This window comes from Ambystoma mexicanum, chromosome 6p (assembly GCF_040938575.1).
Source record: "Ambystoma mexicanum isolate Mex_15411 chromosome 6p, UKY_AmexF1_1, whole genome shotgun sequence".
Taxonomy (NCBI): Eukaryota; Metazoa; Chordata; class Amphibia; order Caudata; family Ambystomatidae; genus Ambystoma; species Ambystoma mexicanum.
This window is the reverse complement of record NC_090935.1, coordinates 894026488-894043083: the sequence shown is the minus strand read 5'-3', so window position 1 is coordinate 894043083 and position 16596 is coordinate 894026488. Positions and strand designations below refer to the sequence as shown.

Genomic DNA, 16596 nt, shown 5'->3' with positions numbered 1-16596 from the left:
CTGCTTCCTCATTGTATCTACTGAACATGCAGAAGCAGCTTTCATTTTCTGTCCTTCAAAATCTTTTAAAAGAATTAAGCTGGTTAGCAACTCCAATATACATAGAATAAGTTGTCTGAAAGAAAATGACCAACATATTTGCATTGAGGGTACCACCACAATCTGCCTAGCATCAATGGTGAGTCTTGTTTTCAAATAATAATGCAAAGAGGAAAGAAGAGGTTGATTAAGTGAGGGAAGTAGGGAATCGGGGTGAGAACGGTTATAAAGGAAAAGAGGGGGGTTGAGTGGACAACAGAGCAAGGCAAGAAGGACAAATCTGTATCGATAGTTCAATCAAGTCAATACAAAAAGAAATAATATGGTTCTTCAGAATATACCAACGCCCACCTCCCCAATGCTGCAAAACACCTGTCTGGAGTGGACAAGCTACTGCCATTTGAATAGCCTGGAACATTTAGACAAGGACAGGAAAGAACAAAAAAGCTGACTGACCTGATTATCATCATGGAGGGACAGTTTCCTTTACATCGCTCTTCACCGACCACACTTTCTAAGGGCAGGTCTCAGCCGCTTCGGGTTCCACAAGAATAATGTTTGCGCTTGTCTGTTGCCATAAGCGTGGCTCGATTCCAAACTGTGGCTACAGCCTGCAAGACCACCAATAATTTCCTGATTCTCAACTTCTTGCACCTGCTATCCACTAAGTGTATGTATGGTGGTCTTGAAAAGGAGACCCTTCACTCCTCTAAAACCAATGATTTGATTAATGCATCTTTTATCCTGCCTTGCAGTAGGATCCCTAAAACACCAATATGATTGTTCCCCCTGCACACCGAATACAGCGGATTCGATCTGCTGAGTGGAATTTCTTTTTTGATTTTTTTTTTTTTCATAAAATACTTTTTATTGTTTTATAGGTACAAACAAAACACAACCAAAATACATAATTCACCCTTAGTCATTATGGTTAAACACACATGTATATATTTCTTTGCTGAGTGGAATTTTAAATGTCTTAACTATCTGAACCCTTAACACTGTTCCCACCCTAGTATTTAGACTGTAGAATTGTGTACGAAAATGTAAAATCAACATCAACAGGGACTACCAGGACCCCCTTGCATTGGGTGTAGTAAAAATTCTCAGCACACCCTTGTTTTATATCTAGAAGGCCATTGCTTCCACCATATTTCCTTCAAACTTCAAAATGCTGTGCAAATGTGTTTTTTCCATTGGTGACCTTCTCCTCCAGACTTTGTATACTGGACACTGTTACGCTCGCTCCCTTTTGGCGGCTACCCATTGGCTCTAATGCCAACTCTACAGATGTAACGGAACACTCCACATTATTCACTGTTCATTGATATTGCTACCATGACATCTTGAAAGCCCTTCATGAAGTCGGTGTAGGGAAGTGGTGATTCAATCCCTGCTGTGGCATTTTTCACTGCCCATCAGCCAATGGGTTTATATATCCCCCTTATCCTTTCTACCCCTACTGTTTACTTGACAAATCCCCAACATTAGCTGCTCCTGGTAGTTAGTCCACAGGACAACCAAAGGTTTCTCACCCTAGGTATGTGCACTCATTTGCCAGGAAAACCTGTAGCCCTATGCTGGCACAGAGCGTTGTTGTTTCGATCGCACCGTTAATGCATTGGCTCCTTTCACAGTAAATTGAGTGATGAGAACATGGGGCAAAAATCGGAGCACATCAATTTGGCCTTCAGCAAACCGGAGCACTTACTCTACTGCATGCAGATATACCACTGGGAGAACAGATGTACTGGGAGAGCACAGACTTCTTTGTCCAAGGCACACCATATGCTAGACTTCAATTTCCTCAAATACCATATTGTCTCCTTGCTTCGTCCCTCGCCCCATGTGCTGGTTGGATACCTCTGAAGATTGCAGAGTTGTTTAGTGAAGCCCCCTACTCAAGGAACACATTTCTGTACACTGGTACATTGCACTAGGCAGCCATGGGAGGGGTCCTTGCATTACTTTATGGATGGCTAATGGCTTGGTGTTTCTTTAGCATAGTTTTAGGGCAACAGAAGGAGTGACCTTTGAATGGATTATGTCCTCCCACGTATTCCTCATCTTTGATATATTATCTCATCAGAAAAAATGCTCAGCAGAGGGCACTGTATGCGATGTCGCTGCGTCGGTGTCCCTCGAGGGCCTCCGTCGACCATCAACGGCATCGTCAGTACAAATAGCGCATGCAGCGCCCGTTGGCTCCAGTTCCGTTTTTCTGCAAACTTTAGCTTCAAGTGTTTAACCAGCGTGCTTCAGTTTTCTTTACAGACAATGTCTTCATCCTCGACTCCTTTGACTCCAAAGTCTTGATTTAAGAAATGCTACGACTGCAGGTCGAAGATGTCTATTACCAATCCTCACCGTATCTGCCTGTGGTGTCTGGGCTCCGGGCACCATACCGATGACTGCGGGTTGTGTCAGGCCATGACAGAAAAAGCTCTCAGGGAGTGCAGAGGTCAACTGGCGGTGGGGAGGGCGGCTTCGAAGTCTTCTTCGAAGAAAGATAAAAAGTCCAGTGAATCTTCCTCTCGGCGTAAATAATTAAAGAGGTCCCAGTCGAGGAGTCGATCGAGGCAGTCTTTGTCTTCTTCCTCGAAGAAGGGGATGAAGAGACGCCATAGGTCTCCCTCTTCATCTTCCGATTCCTCTACTGAGGTAATCGGATGCCCTACTAAATCTGAATCCCTTAGAAAATGGAATGCGTTCAGATCTGGAATGAAGCAAATTTTCGAGAATGCAGCTTCGCCACCCTCGAAAGAATCACGCAAGAGCCATGCCTCGGTCGCTCCTTCAGGCGGCGATTTAGGGATGTTGAAGGCTACTACTTCGAAGCCGAGCATTAAGCCGGCAATACGTTGAGAATGTTCTCGACCCGACAAGTCGTCAAGGGTGTCGATTCAGGAACCAAGTCCTTCTTCGGTGCCTTCGAAGAAACACAAGTCGTCGAAGAACTCAACGTCTTTGTCGACTCCATCGAAGTCAAACATCTCGATGCTTAAGTCGAAGACGGTGCTGAGTAAGCCGGCGCCATTGCTGAAGCCATCTTCGACACCGTTGACGGCCACTTCAACTTTGTCAAGGCCTTTGCCCATTCCGGACAACATTTACAAACCTATTCCGAAGAAAGACTTTTTTAAGTCTATGTCCTCACTATATGAGGAGGTACAGCCCTCTGAAGAGTATTCCCATCCTTTTGGATTGCAATTTGGTACTAGGAACACTCCAGAGGAGCTTATTAATGAATAATCCAAAATGAGAGACCTTTATGATTCTCTCCAGTTGGCTAGTGGTCTTGACACCTCGCCAGAGCTGGAATTTGGCATGCCTGACCCTTCTGAGCATGCAGATTCCGCCCGTTACGGAGTATATGGGCTGGAGCAGAGTTCCTCCTACCTATGAACAGGATGATATGACCAATATCCTGGACCAAAGCCCTCAGAAAGACCCAATTTTGCCCTTCCACAAAGCCCTTAAGAGGAAGGTCGCAGAAATTGGGAAGCCCTGGAATCTGGACCTGCTGTTAACAGAAATTTTGCTAGGAAGTACAGACCTTCCAGCAGCGATCCAGAATATCTCACCAAGCACCGCACTCCTGAGAGCTTGGTAGTTCAGGCCGCTACTTCAACCAGGCAATCTGCTTATCCCTCTATCCCCCCAGATAGAGATGACAAGAGGGTAGAGGCCTGGGCACCTAAGATTTTCACGTCAGGCAGCATGGCTTGAAATCTACTAATGCCACCTGTACTCTCTCAAGGTTCACTTATACCCTGTGGGACTGTATTGCCATGGAGGCTGATCACATCCCGGAAGGCGAGGAAAAAGAGGGCTCCTGACTATAGTTAAGGATGGAAAGGAGGCAATGGGAGAATGTCTCCAGTCAGGATTGGATACTGCTGACTGCATCAGCAGATCCATGGCTGCTAGCACCGTACTGCGCAGATTTGCGTGGTTGAGAAAGTCGGGGTTTGCACCGGACGTGCAAACCAGACAACTCAACATGCCCTTTGATGGCTCGAGGTTGTTCGGCAGCAAGGTAGATGAGTCGCTGCAGACCTCCAAGGCGGCACCTAAATCCCTTAACACCTCCATTCAACAGCCTCAACAACAACCCTATTCAGGCTCATCTCCCTAGAGGGGTCGTCCTTTTGATTTCTATTCCTCATTTGGAAGGGGAAGAGGACAGGCTGGACAAAGGGGACAAAAAAGATTCCCTTGTGGTGGAAGGGGTGCTAAATCTGCCCCAGCAGCAGCATCTTTACCCTCAGCTGCTGCTACAGCCGCTTCTAAGCCACTCTGAGGTCTTGACCCACAAGACCACGGTTGGAAGCAGAATCTCTCAGCATCTGAACAAATAGCGGGGCATTACTTCAGATGCTTGGACACTGGAAACAGTAGCCCTGGGCTACTGTCTTCCTTTTCTAAAAAGACCTCAAGATCATCTACCAGGATCCAACTCTGTCAAAATTTCAGATCCGATGTGCAGGAAATGTTAACCTTGCTAGAGAAAGGTGCAATAGAACATGTACCTGTAGCGGAGAGGAACAAGGGTTGGTATTCCCCCTACTTTCTCATCCCAAAGAAGGACGGAGGATTGAGACCCATCTTTGATTTAAGAAACCTGTCCTCAGGAAGGACAAGTTCAAGATGGTAACCCTTTCTCAGATCCTCCAGGCTCTCCAACTCCAAGACTGATTGGCTTCATTGGACCTTCAGGATGCTTACTTTCATGTGCCAATCCATCTCAAACACAGAAAGCACCTGAGGTTCGCGGTTGGCTGTTCTCGTTATCAGTTTTGAGTTCTGCCATTCGGGCTGACCTCTGCCTGAGGGTTTTCACCAGGTTGATGGCAGTAGTGGCAGCAAGGGGGGATTCACAACTACCCCTACCTTGACGATTGGCTGATCAGGGCTCGTTCACCCGAACAAGCCCAGGAACATCTTAGTATCACCTGCCACTCCCTTCACAGACTGTGCTTCTCCTTCAATTACAAGAAGTCCCATATGATACCATTCCAAAGACTCCAATTCATCGGAGCAGTCCTGGATACTTCCTCAGGGAAAGCCTCGCCTCCCGAGGTGAGAGCTCAACACATTCAGCAGATGGTTACAAAATTCTAGAATGCCCAGCATCTTCCGGCCTTTGATTTTCTGAGGTTGCTCGGTCTCATGGCATCCTGCATTTTTCTGGTGCCAGAAGCCCGATTGAGAATGAGATCCCTTCAATGGGCTCTCAGGACTCACTGGTCCCAATTTTCAGGGAATATGTCAGACCAACTGCAAGTTCCGAGCTCAAGATCTTCTATGGTGGGCTTCCAAGGACAACATTCTCAGGGGAGAATCTTTTTGGCAACCATAGCTGGAGATAACGGTAGTGACGGATGCCTCACTCACGGAGTGGGGAGCCCATACCAACAAACTGACAATCGACGGTCGTTGGTCTCCATCGGAGTCCAAACTACACATCAACCTTTTGGAGCTGAGAGCAATCAGACTAGCGCTGAAGGCTTTCCTGCCCTCTGCACGGGGAAAGGATGACGGACAACACAGTGGCCATGTACTACCTCAACAAGAGAGGTGGTGTACGGCCACTACCACAGTGCACAGAGGCAATGCAGCTCTGGTTGTGGGCAATACAAGAAGGAATCGATCAGCAGTTCACCTAGCCCGAGAGCAGAACACGGCGGTGGATGCTCTGAGCAGGCAGAGCAAAGTCTCCTACGAGTGCGAACTAGCTCAGAAAGTCCTTCAAGAGATTTTCACCCTTTGGGGAACCCCTCAAGTGGATCTGTTCGCGACCGGTCTCAACCGGAAGTGCGAACCCCAAGAGGAGCTGTAGGGGACTCGTTCATAGTGGACTGGGAATTTCCACTCCCGTACACGTTCCCTCCAGTTCCCGTCATTGCTCATGTGATCAGGAGGTTGAGAAAGTTTGGGAAATCCATTTTCTAATTGCTGCGGATTGGGCCAGGAGGACATGGTACCCGGACCTTCTGGACATGTCAATCTGCTCTCCAATATGTCTTCCACAAAGAGAGGATCTACTCTCACAAGAGGAAGGTCAAGTTCTCCATCCAGAGGTCAAAACACACAGCCTTCATGCATGGTTTCTGAGAGGCTGAGATACAAGGATTGGGACGTCCCAGATGACGTCATGGAGATTTTGTTTTCAGCCAGAAGGCCAGCAACCAAATCCTTGTACCGGTGTTGATGGAATAAATTCAGTAACTGGTGCAAGGATAAGAATGTGGATCCATTCCAGTGTGGCACACATATGGTGCTTTCTTTCCTGTTGCATTTAGCCAATCTGGGGCTCCAGATTGAAACCATAAAAGGATACCTGGCAGCGCTGTCTATTTTTAAGTGCTCCTCTGAAGAGGTCTCCTATTTCAAAATACCCTTGATTGTACAATTTCTGAATGGTCTTACTAATGTATACCCTCCAGTGCCATTTCTTGTACCTGTTTGGGACCTAAACATTGTTTTAAAATTCCTGTCATGTATCCCATTCGAGCCTTTGCATTCATGTCCTCTAAGGCTCCTAACATTGAAAACAGTCCTACTTATTGCAATAACATCAGCCCGCAGGGTATGTGAGTTGCAGGCTCTCTTACAAGTCTCCTCATACCATTTTCCATGAGGATCATCCTCAGGATAAATCCCTCATTCCTACCGAAGGTAGTCTCTGACTTACATCTGTCGCAGAAGAGAACGCTACCAACATTTTATCCTCCTCATCATGCAGGCAAAGAGCAAGAGAGGCTTCATAGGCTAGACCCAAAAAGGGCTCTAAGCTTTTACATTTCAAGACTGGATACATTTCGGCAGGATGATCAACTTTTCATTGGGTATACTGGCCACCAATTGGGCCTGGCAGTAACCAAACAAACTATATCCAGGTGGATCATACTAGCCATTAGAGAATGTTATAGACTTGTGGGGAAGGACCCGCCGGAAGGGCTCAGAGCACATTCCACTAGGGGCATGGCAACTTCTGCGGCTCTCCAAAGGGGTGTTTCCGTAAATGACATCTGTGCAGCAGCCACTTGGTCGTCCATTCACACATTTGTCAAACACTACTGCTTAGACTCTTCCTCTACTCAAGGAGGACTTTTTGCTAAGGCTGTTCTCCATATGGTCCATGATTAAATAAATTGATACTCCCACCTCCAAATTGTCACTGCTTTTGGAGTCTATCAAAGATGAGGAATATGTAATATGTGGGAGGACACAATCCATTCGAAGAACAAGTTACTTACCCCTGGTAATGTTCTTGCGACTGGATGTTCCTCCCACGTATTCCTCATCGCCCCTCCCAGTCTACCCCACTGTACAATTTACGTGTAATACACCCTGCGATTTCTGAGAGCTTGCGGTTTCGGGTACGCCTGGTTAAGTCCTCGAAAAAAGTGGAAAAGAAAAACAGAACTGAAGCAAGACGATGATGTCGACGCTCGACTGAGGCCCTCAAGGGCCATGGATGCGACATCGCATACAGCGCCCACTGCTGAGAATTATTTTTCCGAAGCAGCAAAGCTGATGAGGAAATATATCAAAGATGAGGAATACGTGAGCGGAACATCCAGTCGAAAGTAGTTACCAGCGGTAAGTAACTTGTTCATCTGCAGCAATGTTAGGTTAGGTCCCCACTAAATTGATTTTCAGCACCATCTTCTGTGAGAACAATTACACCTGTAACATCTGAAAAATCCTTTATCTAAGTTGCAGACTCTTATCTAAGTTGTTCCTGCTAGCATGCGCATATAGTTTCTTCATCAAACATGTGAGTGTGGAACTGTAAACCAAACGTTTTCTCCGTTTTTCTATAGTCCTCCCATCTTAGTTTTCTTGAAAAGTGAATGAATATTGCTCTGCAAACCTTCCAATTTATAAATGAAGTGACTAAGAATGAATGCCATATGATTATTATTTCCTTACACAGCTACCACCAGCAACTAATTTGCTTCAGGTTGACATTTAAGTGGGTTAAGTCATTTAGCACAGGATTTTGTTGGATAAATAAGGATGTCCAGGCACAACCCACCCCCTGGTTCTATGGTTGTGGCTGCACCTCACAATTCAGAACTACTGTGAGGCCATTGGATTTCTCATTTTTGAAGTCTGTACTCACGATGGAATTTTGGATGTATTTATTTCAGGATCTTCGGAAACTTGAACTGAAAGCACTTGAAAAACAAACAAAAGAAGAAGAAAAAGCAGAAAAAGAAAAAAGATTGGCAAAAATAAAAGAGAAGGTAATATATTAACTATCTAATTGATACATGCTTCAATGCTTTTGTGTTTAAGACGATGTTGATGTTCAGTAGAATGTATTTATTTATTGACGGGACAAGGCGTTTTAACCAGAAACGCTACGAAAATGAAACAGTCGACAGCCGCTTCTGGTTTTGGGCTAAGTCAGGTGGTACACATAAGTGGAAGCGGTAGAGATCAACTGACCAGTGGATGATGGGGAATACGTGGAACAGAGGCCGGAGACATCATGGACATTTGAATTTAGCATGAAGGGACTGAATGTATATAGCGTAGTAGAAACTAGTTGCCGGGTAGTCAAGGAGGAAGACATGTGGGGCTAAGTGGACAGCGCTCACGGTTGGTTAAGGAGGTGGCGCTGGAGTGCAATTTGTAGGACTTTATAGTAGTAGTGTTTTTTATGTGAAGAGGAAGGGGTTGTTCCATTTTTGTGCAAGGGTGTGGAAAGAGGAGGAGCGGACGTGAGATGAAGAGCATGGTGGCCAGGGTACAGAAGATAGGGGAGTGTACTAGGGTGCAGGGAGTTATTGGGGAGCAATCTCATACAGGATTTAAAAGTCAACTGTAGAGGTTTAAAGAGGCAACAGTTTTTCGTGGGAAGCCATCCGTCATGGAGGTGGTGCTTGGAGGTTGGAGAAGAGCAGGGAAGATTGTACAGGGTCCATGTGGGGAGTAGGATTACAGGGGGCAGCCTAGTTGAAGGTTGGCACAGTAGAGCAGACGGCTGAGTGCCAGAGTTTTTAGTAGGCTTTTGGTAGAGTTATTAGTGAAAAGAGGATTGTTCTCCCTGATATTGAGCAGATTGATCCTGGCCATAGTTGAGGTAGAAGTAGTGGATGTTAAAGTTGTTATAAAAACACTCCACGGTTTCACTTCTTGTGAGAGGGGGAGAGTAGGTCAGATGGAAATGAGAGGGGTGGCAGTGGGGGCAAGAAGATAGGTTAATTTGATCTTGAAGGTGTATAGCATAAGACAATGAAGTTCCATCCAATGATGGATGGCAGAGAAACATGCAGATCATTTCTTCACAAATAGCAAGTAGGCAGAAGTGTGGTGAGATCGAGAGACCCAGGTAGGTTGCTCATCTGGCCGGATGGTAGGAAGAGCAAGTGCAGCTGGGTAGGGAATCGGATTTTAAAGAATGCTATAATACTTTTACAACTAGTCCAAATGGCAGCATTTTCCCTAAATGTTTCAGTGCTCTATAAGGTAAAGATTGCTTACAAAGACAGCAAAATGTTGGAAATTACGAAAAATGGCTCAAGATTGGGGTTTGTAATCCACTGACTTTAGTGCTATTGGGCTAGCAGTTGTCTCTCCCTAACATTATGAACAAATTTTGCGAGATTGCTGAAAGCAAATTTTCATGAGCCTGCTGCACCTCAGTTCTGTATTTTACAAAGTGATCTTTGGGCTCCGGTCCCAGACAATATCCAGCTTTCAGAAAAGGACCTCAGAAACTTGAATCAGGCTTGCATGCACTTGGTGGTGCCTTCCATACCTATGATTCCACAAGGGCATCCTCCGGAGTCCTCCTCCCAGAAGTGACGGTGTCCAGAGTATAAGCCTGCCGCTAACCCTACAGTTCCTCACCAAAGGCCACAGGTTGCGGGACTTGGGAGCACGCCCAGAGCTGGGAGACTCCCAACTGTCATGCAAGTTTACATTCTTTTTCAATTTATTTGTGTTTTTCAAATTTAGTTTTTGCCAAAATGAGTAAGAAACCCTCAGGGTTCAAGACTTGCAGCAAGTGTAAAAGATTTTGTGAATTTCAGACACCCATGACCTCAGCATCTGGTGTCTGAGCTCCCGAATGAAAAAGCGAAGACTGATGTCTCTGTAAAGGACCCTCTTTTCAGCTCAGTGGTCGCCCAGGGGGTGTTCTTATCACTCACCTTATATAATACATTTACAGGGCCTTTCTTTAATCTGTTGGAAGAGAGTGGTATTAGTTTCACTAATTATGCAGATGATTATGCATCGTCCCCATGTCTGAAAATCATGTAATTGGCGAAAGAAACATTAACAAGGTCTATGAACTCATCCGACTGTGGATGGTGTGTAACGGTTTGGCGCTTAACAAAGAAAAAACTGAACTGATGCTTGTAGGTTCTGAGACTAAAAAATGGAAACTGGGAAGTGATTATAACCATTTTCTGGTGGCAGACTATCACATTGAAACTAAAAAGAAAGTGAAAACTCTTGGCATATATTTGGAGCAAAATCTGAATATGCAGGCCCCAAGTAAGTGGCTTGGTCTCATCCACGTCCTATTATATTAAGTTGATAACGCAACTTCGTCCCTACATTTCTCGAGTTAATTGCAAGTTATTTGGAATCTAAAATTGATTACTGAAGCAGCCTACTTGTGGGTATAACTAAATCCGACTGCGCAAGATTGCAAACTATACAAAATAGTGCAGTAAGGGTCATCACCGGCTTCAACAGGAGAGGGCACATCTCAAATGCTATGCGCAATCTGCATTGGCTTCCAATCGAAGCAAGGATTGAATTTCACCTTCTACTGATCACCCACAAATGTCTGATAGGATCGAGCCCTCGTTATCTGTGCGAAGCCATGAAGAATAAATCGAGTGTGAGGAATCTTCGATCTAATAATACTAACCAGTTAAAAATACCTTCTTGTAAGCTGACTAAGGTCATGAAAAGCGCATTCTTTTTGGCTGTCTCTAGAGCCTGGAATGCTAGTCCACCAGACTTCAGAGAATTGAGATCGACAGCTTTGTTCAGAAAAAAGCTTAATACCTTGCTATTTAGATAATGCTACTGGCCAATTAGATAATGCTACTGGCCAATTAGGTCCTCTGTCTCGGCCATCTAGATCTTACTCTGATTTGTATTTGTGTGTAAGGCTTTTGGGCTCTCCTAACTGTGTTTGGGCCTGGCCTTTGTTTTATGCCTGCACCAGTAAGCCTCAGGGTCCTCTGGTGCACATTACAAGTTTATTAAAGTAAGGTAAAAGTAAAAGGTATCCATGGAAGTGCTGGCTCTGAGGAACTTGGAATCTTTCTTTTACGAGATGTTAACAATATTCATAGACAAGTGAAAAAAATTAGCTGCGCCTCCTCACACCATGCCTGCAGTGCAGCGTGGTTGAGACCCAGTGCTGCAGCACCTTCTGGCACCAGTGGTGTATGGTGCTCCAGATACTGGCGCAAGAAAGCCAGACACTCTGGTGTCAGCTTGTTTCACAGTAACTCCTCCACCAGCTCTGTAGAGTCATGAGTGGCAGTCAAGCAGGCAGCTCGATACTGTAGGGGTGCCGGGACAGCGCCACTAATGGCAGCATATAAGGTAACTGAGGTGGCCTAGAGGCCTGTGTATTTTGGAATGGATATAGCCTTGGAGTCAATTAAAAGGGAGGATGCAAGGATGATGACATTGATGAATATGGCATTGGAGATTGGAGCTTGTGATCATTTTGAAGAGAAGTCTGGTGAAGTGGAGTTTCAGGGCTCAAGAGACCTACATGATGCCAGTACTTTAGATACGGTGCAGAAGACAGTCCTCAGTGAGCAGATGCCTGTGACAAAATGACTCCTTGTTATGAATGACAACAAAGCAGTTCGTACCTGTAGTTTGCCTTTGTGAACATGGTTACCCCAAGATGAATGTGGCCAGTCTCCAGGGTGGTCCAAGCGCCTATAGTATAGCTCGGTGGTAACGCACTCGTCTTGGAAGCAAAGACTATGCAGAGCAACACAGGTTTGAATCCTGGGTCCGTGCTTAGAAACCTCTTCGGTATTAAGCGTGTTATAAATAACCAATTATAATTATAAACAGCTGGCGGGTGACACCCCATGGCGGCTACCTAAGGATACCGATGAGGAGAGAGCAAGTCGAGAAGGACCACAGGAAACAGGACTGGAAGACTTTAAAAACAGGACAAAGCAGGGAGCGTGGCTAGGCAGCGCATGAGGATGTGCCTGCTGTGAGCTCCGACAAAGGAAGCCCCAAATAGCGTTATTTTAACGTATTGCACATATGCCCGGGGCCTAGACTGACGGGAGTGCTGGCGGAACCTGAGGCGGTCCCCCGGCTGGCATTTCCAGCGTGAATCGGAGCGCAAAGCTCCCGGAATTCGCCGAGCTTTCCTCGACCCCCCCCCCCTTGGTCCGTTGGTGTCAATATGGCGGTTCGCACCATTTTCCGTGGGACCCTCCGGAGATTCTGTTGAGCCGGAGGGGAGACCGGGGGCAATGAAGGGAACGGAGCGGCCGCACATCCATAAGTGAAGCGAGCCTGCGGTGGTGTCTGGGTACGGCAGGAGCGGGACGGGTGTCCGTCCCGAGAGCGTGTGAAGGACCTGCACATCGGGGCCGGAGGAGGCGAACGCCATCGGGAGTGCTGCTGACCTGGGACGCCTGGCCCGACTGCTGGACGGTGGCCTCGGGGGGGGGGGGCTCTGTGGGGGCATTGGGGGCCTGGAACCGGGGACACCCACAAGCGAATGTGGGATTTGGAGGTCCCTCCCTGTCGTGGAGGGCCGGAGAAGTTGCGGCCCCACCTCCCGCCGGACTGCACCCCCGAGGGATCGGAGACATGGATCTAGGCGCTCTGGGGGGAAGAGGTGAGTGGAGCACGCCTGGCTCTATCCCGCGGTGCTGGGCCCTGGTTGGTGGCACATCTCCGTGCTGGGGCCTGGAGAGCCACCCCGGCCCCCTTCAAAAATCCTTGGGGATTGGTGAAATCCGCCTGCCGCACCTGGGGAGAGCGAGGTCGGATTGAAACGGGTGCGGAGGACGTGGACCCAGCCCTGCCATTTAAGCTTCTACTGACCTTCTTTGGAGTCACTGGACCCCGGAATACTTTCAACTTCCCATAATCATCTCCTCCATTTATGGCACAGCACAGTCCGGTGCCCTGAGTCCCTGGCGATGCCCAAAGCCATAGGAAAGAAAAAGGCCCAGGACATAAAAGCCTTCCTAACACCCCAGGTGTCACCCACCCCTCAGTCATTTAGTGACAGTGGATATTCACTCGCCCCCAGGCATAAACCCTCCCCTGGAAATGGCATTCTCCAGAACGGATTTTGAGGACCTAATAAAAGCCTTCAAGCAAGAGATTACCCAGGAGATTAAGGCAGAAATCACTACCTCGAAAGACTATGTAGCTAGATCATTGGCTGAATTAACTACTCACCTGGGAGGTCTTGAAGGGAGGGTCAATGACCTATAAAACGTAACATGCGAGCAAACACACGATGCAGAAATCCTCATGGAGCGGGTCCGGACGATTGAAGAACACCTGGAGGACATGTGGGGTAAACAGGCGGACCTTGAAAATGGGTCCAGGCGCAATAATATACGCCTTCGTGGGATACCACGGCAGGTTTCGGATCAAGACCTGGCCAATTATGTAAGCAAACTGTTCCGGAGTCTACTGAGCTTACCTCCCCCAGAAGCCCTGATCCTGAATAGGACGCACCGTGTTTACTCATCGGCCCAACAGAGGAGAAATCTTCTTCTGGATGTCCTCACCAGGGTTCACTTTTTCCCCCAAAAAGAGGAAATCATGACAGCGGCCAGGAAAGCAGAAACATTGCAATTCCGAGGAGCATCTATTCAGCTGTTTCAGGATCTCTCCCCATATACCTTAGCTTGCCGACGCCAGCTACAGAGGGTGACTGCATGGTTACAGGCCCGGAAGATCCGCTACCGCTGGGGTTTCCCTTGTAAGCTGCTGTTTGACTGCCACAACCAACACTATGTGATCTCCCCTGAGGCTGAGGCGAGAGATTTAATGGCGGAGGACGCCACAGATTCCAGGCCGACCCAGGATATCCAGATGGAGGTTGATCACGACTTTCCTCCAACTCCGAAAGACAAGAGAAGGAGGCCCAGAGGTTGGCGCCGAGTGGACGGACCCGCCCTTAGCCAGAGAGAGTTTGTAGATCAAAAACACGCACGCTCCTCGTCGAGTGACCCAAGAGACCATCAGGAGCAGCCTGACATTTTGATAACCGTCGAAACACCTAAATAAAGGGGAGGCATACTCTACTATCCGTGCGTTATCTAACCTGGGATAGGACATACCAGGGCCGATGGCCCGGCCATCGGGATCAGTATTGATGCACTCTCGGGAGAGCTTCATCGAACTGGTCGAGGGACCTTCATGAGCTGAAGCTCACTGGTGAGCCTGGCATTGTGTGGACGGTCACCCGCTGGAGGTGCTTCTGGGACTCCAGCCGCATAGATCCCGGAATGGTTTTTGGATATTCCTGTTGCATTAGTTGCTCACAAGGCATACTTCCTGAAGCGGAACTGAATGGTTTACAAAAGTTGAATTCAGATTCTGATTTGGGGCGCCTAAGTCGGATTGCGCCCAATGTTGCTGACGTTTATTGTGGTCGGAATTGGTACGGGGGCTATCAGGAGCGCCCTACATTTCTTTTTTTTTTTTTCTGTTTGTTCATTATACCTTTTGCTTTTATCTGCTCTGGCTGGTCATTTTGTCAACAAGCCTTCACTATTGTCTCAACCCTCCTTGATTGGTCTGGGTTCACTGTCATATTCCTATTCCCCTGGGAGGAGGATCCCACTTATCCACACAACTCTTTCCCGGCCTGATGGCTGTAGAACGGTGGGCTCCGGGCAGGGAGGGGAAGGGGTTGGATGGTGTATCAGGGGGGCCTGAATGTTTCCGGAATGGCGACACCAGAGTTTAAATTTATCACCCTTAATGTACAGGGGCTGAACTCCCCCCTGAAACGCAACGCACTGCTACATAGATTAGCGTCATTGGGCTCAGCATTCCTATTCCTTCAAGAAACTCGCCTCCTACCTGTGGACGAATTCCGCCTTAACAATAGACTTATCCAACTAAATATTTCGCTTCTAGTGGCACGAAGAAACGTGGGGTCGCCATCCTGGTGCGTAAGGGCATCCCCCTAAAAACATTGAAGATAGTACGTGACAGGGAGGGAAGATTCCTGCTGATAGTAGCTATGCTGTGGGGGCGGAAAATAACCCTAATTTCGTTATATGCCCCAAACATTAAGCTAGATGTATTTTTAGCCTCTCTCTCGGACACTATAGAGCAACATGCAGAGGGCGAGATAATCCTAGGCAGAGACTTTAATGCAGTGGTCAACCCTCTCCTTGATAAGACCCTTCCCCTAACTGCAAACGATAAGAAAAATGTCTTGGCTCTTACCACCCTGCTCCAAGAACACTCTTATCGAAGCATGGAGATTCCTACATCCGGAAGAGCGAAACTATACATACTTCTCACTGGTTCATGGGGGGTTCTCCAGACTGGACATGTTCCTCCTCTCTGACACCCTTATTCCACTGACAACAGATGTGGAGATCCTCCCGGAAGCCCTTTCAGATCACGCCCCAGTCCGTCTATCACTAATCGCCCCCCAAGGACCCCCCCCCCAAGACCACCTTGGAGACTGAACAAACTTCTATTGGAGGATGAGATAATCCGGGCCCATATAGCTGAAACTATTATACACTACTTTCGAGAGAATGATACAGGGGACACAAAGCTTGGGCTAGTCTGGGACGCCGCAAAGGCGGTCATCAGAGGTCACCTGATAGAGCAAGCGACAAAGAGAGGGAGGGCCAGGAAAATCTTGCAGGCCCAGTTGGAGGGAGAGGTTAGGAGATGTGAAGTAATACACAAGAGTAAGAACTCACGCCGATCCCTGAGGGACCTCCGCATAGCACAAAAGGCTTTAGAGGCGCACCATACATCCAGGGCGGCACGTCACATGTTGCGGGTAAAACAATATTTTTACACGAAAGGGAACAAGGCTAACAGGCTATTGGCAGCAAAACTCAAAAAGCAGGCAACACGGAACAGGATAAACTCCCTGCGCGACCACTTGGGCAGATCTATTTCCTCTAAGGAGGGGAAAACTCTGCATTGTGGAGGCCTTCTTTAGAGAACAATCGGCTTCCCATGTTGGTAACTTACAATCCGCCAGGCAATTTATAAACGACGCGCGGGTCACCCAAATCCCACAAATCCTAAGCGCTGCATTAGAAGATCCCATTACGGCCCAAGAAGTCGAAGACACAATTAAGGCCCTCCCCACTGGTAAGGCCCCGGGCCCTGATGTGTTAACCAATAAGTTTTGTAAAATGCTTTGAGCTGAATTAACATCCCACATCACAAAGCTGTTTAACTCCCTGTGGGAGGAAGGAACTATTACCCAGACGATGGCAGAATCCTCTACCACCATAATTTTAAAACCGGGAAAAGACCCGGAAGAATGCGCATCTTATCGCCCTATATCGCTCCTCAAAT

General features: G+C 47.4%; 1 protein-coding gene across 2 annotated transcripts in view; it reads left to right on the top strand.

Moving 5' to 3' along the window:
• Window positions 1-16596, top strand: part of CCDC112 (coiled-coil domain containing 112) — a 530811-nt gene that overhangs the window by 502151 nt on the left and 12064 nt on the right. For both annotated transcript variants that reach the window (XM_069625516.1, XM_069625515.1), the window contains exon 8: window positions 8202-8297. In XM_069625516.1, the coding sequence (XP_069481617.1) occupies window positions 8202-8297 (96 nt within the window). The remainder of the gene's footprint in view (window positions 1-8201; window positions 8298-16596) is intronic.